The sequence below is a fragment of the Ailuropoda melanoleuca genome, chromosome 11 (assembly GCF_002007445.2).
Source record: "Ailuropoda melanoleuca isolate Jingjing chromosome 11, ASM200744v2, whole genome shotgun sequence".
Lineage (NCBI taxonomy): Eukaryota > Metazoa > Chordata > Mammalia > Carnivora > Ursidae > Ailuropoda > Ailuropoda melanoleuca.
The window spans coordinates 80,092,202-80,098,205 of NC_048228.1; the positions used below are offsets into that span (position 1 = coordinate 80,092,202).

General features: G+C 43.5%; 1 protein-coding gene across 1 annotated transcript in view; it reads right to left on the reverse strand.

Moving 5' to 3' along the window:
- The window catches only part of PGM2 (phosphoglucomutase 2), a 38,482-nt gene that overhangs the window by 19,565 nt on the left and 12,913 nt on the right, over positions 1-6,004 (reverse strand). The window contains exons 4-6 of the mRNA XM_034671969.1: positions 3,627-3,711; positions 1,820-1,903; positions 1,503-1,696 (exon numbers count right to left, since the gene is read on the reverse strand). Coding sequence (XP_034527860.1) covers positions 1,503-1,696; positions 1,820-1,903; positions 3,627-3,711 — 363 coding nt within the window. The remainder of the gene's footprint in view (positions 1-1,502; positions 1,697-1,819; positions 1,904-3,626; positions 3,712-6,004) is intronic.

Below are 6,004 nucleotides of genomic sequence, written 5' to 3' on the forward strand. Positions count from 1 at the left end.
GATAAAAGTTTATTCATATGTAAAGAATCCAAATAAATTAAGGTAGTACTTTCATCTAGCAAAATAAGAAATCTGATAATCCTCAGTAAGAATAAGACGTGTGGATCACACTGTTATGATACACTTGACATTATTACGTCATTGTGTTTGATATGGTCGTGATTATTGTCTGTGGGGGCGTCAACTGGTATAACGTGCTTGCCGAGCAATTTATTCATCATGGCCGACTCTGTCAATGCACGTACAATGCTGCTACCAGAACAGTAGCTTCTGGATGCCTGTGCACGCACACCCACACAAGTACTCAAGGAACCGAGCCCCGAGCACGGTGTCGCCAGTGCTCTGTGGAGGAGCGAACAAGTCGAAACCCTTGTCTCCGTGACATCCAATCAGAGGGATGGAAGGAAGGCACACAGATGTGTTTTGTTTGGTGTATACACCGTTTACAAAAATGGTCCCCAATATTTAAAAATGAGGAGATTTCACACAGAAAATGTAGGTTTCTCATTTCTCTCAGGGAGAACGAGGCAGGTCCTGGCAACCCTGGACCTCCATCTGCACGTGGTAACACCCAGCGAGGATGGCCGCTCCCTCCAGAGGCAACCGGGGTCCACACTCCCCATGGAAGCCTCCCTTCCCACTGGTCTAACCAATACAACATTAGAGACAACCAAGAAATTGTGCCTCTTTAAACTCAGTGGTTTCTTCCTGGGGGACAATCAAGAGTGGTGTGGGCCCCACAGCATGTTACAGCAGGACAACACTGTTACTCGGCTCGTCTGCTTCTTACCTCACTGCACGTACTGAGTCTGTGTCACTGGGTTACACACACGGGTACAGCAGCCATTACAACGAAAGAGTCAGGACTAATAGGGGGTAACACAGAAGGTACCCATGACAAATTAACTGGGAGAAAAAAGGCACAACAAACTCCATGCATGCCATATTCCTATTTACGGTCTCGAAATATATTACGCATAGAATATGCTAGCATATGCACAGAAAATTTCTGGAAAGAGAAAAAACATCAGTGTTTCCTGCTGCCACCTATCAGCAAAGTTTTTTTTTTTTTTACATACATATATGCAAACACACAGCCACGTGTGTGTGTGTGTGTGTGTGTGTGTGTGTGTGTGTGTGTGATTCTACAACCAAGGTCAGCCAACTATGGCTGATACGCCAGCCAGCTGCTTTTGTAAATAAAATTTTTTTCGAACCTCGCTATGTTTGTGCTCATTCATTTATGCATCCCCCACAGCTGCTCCTGCCACCACAGTGGAGTCGGGCAGTTGAAACACAGTGGTGCCCAGAGCCAAAACTCTGTATATGATGCATTATGTCCGCTCAAGAAAAATCGCTGACCCCTGACCTAGGGCCTCTAAAATCAGATGCGGCTACAGTGTATGTACCCTTCGGAGAGAGAAAAAGTGAATGAAAACTGAGAGAATGTGGCTGAATCACACTATTTTAACTCACGTGGGGTGAGTTTACCATCCATTTACCTGTGAAAACAGTATTTTTTAAGGTCTTCAAAGTAGCTCTTGTTGATGGAAACAGTTGGGTCACAAAGCAGTGGATTGCCATCAATTAAAGAATCATCCCAAGCTTGAGGCCACGGCTCCAGATTTTCTTCAATAGCTCGAGAAATCCCTTTATCATGAGGAGAGGTGATCTGAGCTCCGTTGTCCCAGTAGACCTGGAGAAGGCAGGCGCATATCCAGATGGCTTAGGGCTAATGGAAATTAAGCCTCCATATCCGCACGGTTCAGTACAGGATGCACACGGAAGGACGTAGGTATGGAGACAAAAAGCAGAATACCTTGTACCCGTTATCCTGCTTTGGATTGTGGGAGGCAGTTATCATGATTCCAGCACAAAGTTTCAAATGCAACACCGTGTAGGGCTGTAAAGGCAGGAAACAACAACAGCTTTAAACAAAAAACCAGATATACTTAGCCTGTGCATCGTAAACTGTTTGTATCAACTTGTTCTCTTTTAATGCACGTAATAGAGAAACATCATAAGAAGGTGTCATTCCATATTTGTGCCACCCCCAAGTATACTCGTATGACCCTCAGATGAATGCTCAAAATTGTGGGATGTGCACCCCAAAAAGACAGGTGAGTATTTTCCCAGGTGCCTTCTTCTCATTCTGTCTTCCATGGTAGAACTAGAAATCCGTTCAAACAAAAAGAAGGTCTAATCCTTCATTTCACATTCTTTTCAGCCTCCTGCTGGGGATAGAAGCTTCTGGATTCTGTTTCTTCCCTCCAACTGCTTTCTCTTCTTTCCCATTTGCTTGTAGGGACCAGTGCAGGGTAATGCTGAGGAAATGGAGCGCTCCTACGGCCTGCTCACTCAGCTCCTGCTCCAAGGTTACAAAACCCTTTCTCGTATTTCTACTCAGATCCCATCTTTACAAAACTACTGCCCCAGATGGGGAGAGGGGCAGGCTTACCCTCTCTCGGGCCGCATGTGAGATTTACTACACACACACACACACACACACACACACACACACACACAAGCACACACACAGGGAGCCAGAGATTATAGCCATCTGCCCCCCTCCAGCCTCCCACCAAGAATCTCTGTGGTCATTTGTCGCTTTAGGAGTTATTTCATATCCCCCAAGCAAAGAAAAGGGGAGAACCACTCAACAGCTCAGGAAAATGGTCATGAGACGATCATATAACTCATGTCTAGTAGAAAAATAATAGCAGTTAACACTTACGTAGTATAGAAGACCAAGGATGCGCAAACACGTTGCAGTTTTTCCATCAGACAATGAAATCTGAGCTACGTTTGGACGTGACATTGCGCGTCTACTGGGTTATTTACGACCTGGGAGCTGCGGCATCTCCTGATCAGCGTGCAATAGCCCAGCAAACACCGCCCAAAAGGAGGAGCTGGCTTCTGTCAATCAACTCACTCTCTTCTCCTCCAGATATGAGGAGCTGCATTCTACTCATGTTTTTGGCTGAGTTTCTAAAAACATACATGCTCAGCATCTGGCCCCGTTCTTAAAAGTTCTATCTATTTAAAAACAACAGTTGTCAGAGTCCCCATTGTCTTTTTCTTTAGGTTATGCTACTTCAAGGGTTTTATTTAAAAAATCTTACTAAAATATGCCAAGAATGCTTCATGCCCTGGTCACAAATAGTACTTAGAACAAAACATGTGTCTAAAAAGCTGGTGCATCGAACAGTCAAAAATATTCAGGGTGAGATGGGATTTGAGGTGAATTCAGATTTAGACCCGAGAAGTTTCCTAATTGTGCCAGCGATAAAAAGAAATACAAACCAAATGAAAACACAGACAGACAACAAACCAAAGACATTTCACTAACTAGTTAAAATATCCTTTGAATGCTAAAAAGCAAAATTGCACTTAGAAAAAAAACAAAAACAACAAAAACTCTGATCCATCAGGAGTTGACCAGCAGAGAAAGATTATTAGGATGTGGGGAGAACATACCCAGAGAGGTAAGAGAATGCCTGAAAAATACCAAGGGGCTCTTCTGTCTTATAAATTCCCAAATCCTAATAGCTTAAAGACTGTAAAATGCAGCCACATCCCATCCCTGATCCTGTGACAGAAAATTATAAACATAAAGGGTTACTTACAACAAAGGGGGTTGGAGTTATACCCGAAAAGAGGTACACAGGAATCCCTTGAGTGATAAATGTGGTTGCAGCAAGTCGGGCAAATCTGGAAATGCAGCGTGATGGGGGGAGAAAGGAGAGTAGGATGTCAGGACTGTGGATGATGGGGAAGAAGGAAATGAATGCTCGACTCCTTCTTTAGGCTCATTCATTATATTTCCATTGGCATAGGACACTCAAATTGGAGGAATCTTACGAGTCATCTCGTTCCACCACTTTGTTTTACAGAAATGGGACTAAAGCCAAGAAAAGCCAGACAAGTTGCCCCATGTCAAACAGTCACACAGAAGCTGAGTGAGGCCCGCATTCAAGTTTCTCAATTCCATCTCGGTGGTTCTCAGCCAAGGGCAATTCTGCCCCTGTGGGACATCTGAAATGTCTAAGACGTTTTTGATTGTCACTGGGGATTGGGGTAGGGTGTTACTAGCAGGCTAGAGGCAAGGGATGCTCTTGAGCATCCCTCAATGTACACAGCAGGCCCCCAAAAAGAATTATCCAGCGCAGTATGACGTCACATGTCAACAGGGCAGAGGCTGAGAAAGCCTTGTCTAAAGTTCTTACGATTCAATATAAGCCGCAGAGACTGCTCAGACGCTGTCTCATGAAACATAAGGCATACTGGCATATGCATGTGCGTGTGCGCGTGATATATACACAGGGCATAGACACAGCGTGGCTCCATTCAGCCCTTTAAAACAAGACTGAAATCTTTGACACTGACATTTTTCTTAGGGCAAGAACTGGGCATCAAATCTTTCTTTAGCCTTGGGGTAAAATATTTTATCACAAAAACTGAGCAGTTTACTTTCAATGACCACATTATACCATTATAGGATTAAACAAGCAGATATGTACTCATTCTCTTCCCAAATATTTTTTGAGCTCCAGCTTTAGCCAACACTATTCTGGGAGCTGGCTGGGCACAAAGAGATCTCCGTGTTTTCACAACTTGAGTGTTAAAATTCCTAGGATCCACAGTAATACAAACATGATTTTGACAGTGAAAAAAAAAAGCCTCTATATAAGGGAAACTCACAAAAATAATAAAATTCAGCAAAAACAATTTTAATAAAAATCTGAAGTAAGTCTAAACTGTATTCATTAGAACTGAAGAAACTTCAAACTGATGTCACTTTCACCCTCATGAAATGTTTCTCTTGTGTTCTGGCTGACTTTAAAGGCACTTTCTTGAAAGAAGCAAGGGAGACACTCAAAGTATACATTATATAGTTACAAATCTACACAGGAAAGATCCAATGTGCTCTCTGCATATGCTTGACAGTTACTGTTTATGTGTTTATGTTCCCCACCAGATATTTAAAATCGGAAGATTAAAGAACTAATAAAACAGTTCCTTATATAAAATTCTGCGACTGCAATCATTTCTGACTCTTTAAGAAGATTCCATGTACTCACCAGGAACGTCTGACCATGTATTGGTTTACTATTTATGCTACTATCTCTGAATGTCTTGCATGTTGTAGGTGATAGAGAGCGACCCTGAGCTCCACTCCATCCCATCAAACTCTGAGATCCGAACCATAAACTCACAGAGCAGCTACTTTCCAGAAATGATATGGCTCCAAGGCCAGAGTAAGACATATCCATACCATCACTGACAACGTGAACACATCCTGAAGGATGTGTCAGCCAGAAGCACGAGAGTCAGCCCGAACAGAAGCAACTTCAGAAGCTCCACAGGCAGTTAGCCACATACATGCACTGCGCATGCTCTGGCTGGAGGACGTGACCTGCCCCTGGGGCCAGGAAAGCATGCTTATGACCTAATTCTTTTTTTTTTTTTTTTAAGATTTTATTTATTTATTTGACAGAGAAAGAAAGAGCACAAGCAGGGGAAGCGGCAGAGGGAGAAGGAGAAGCAGACTCCCCCTGAGCAAGGAGCCTGAGGTGGGGCTCAATCCCAGGACCCTGGGATCATGACCTGAGTCGAAGGCAGAGGCTTAACCAACTGAGCCACCCAGCCGCCCCACATATGACCTAATTCTAACTGTAAACTCACTAACTGAAAACTGACAAACTGATATTCTGGTTTATACTATGTTTCTCTCTTGTAAATGTAGAGTTACGGTTTCTCTCTTGCTTTGTTGACAAAAAAACCCCCACATTTTTGAGACTGCAGCTATAGAGCAAAACTCTTATGGGGGCACTTGGATGGCTCAGTTGGTTGAGAATCAAGTCATGATTTTGGCTCAGGTCATGATCTCAGGGTCCTGAGATCGAGCCCCGTGTGGGGATCCACGCTCAGCACAGAATCTGCTTGAAGTTCTCTCTCTCCCTGTCTTTCTCCCCCCACTTGCGCTTTCTCAATAAATAAATAA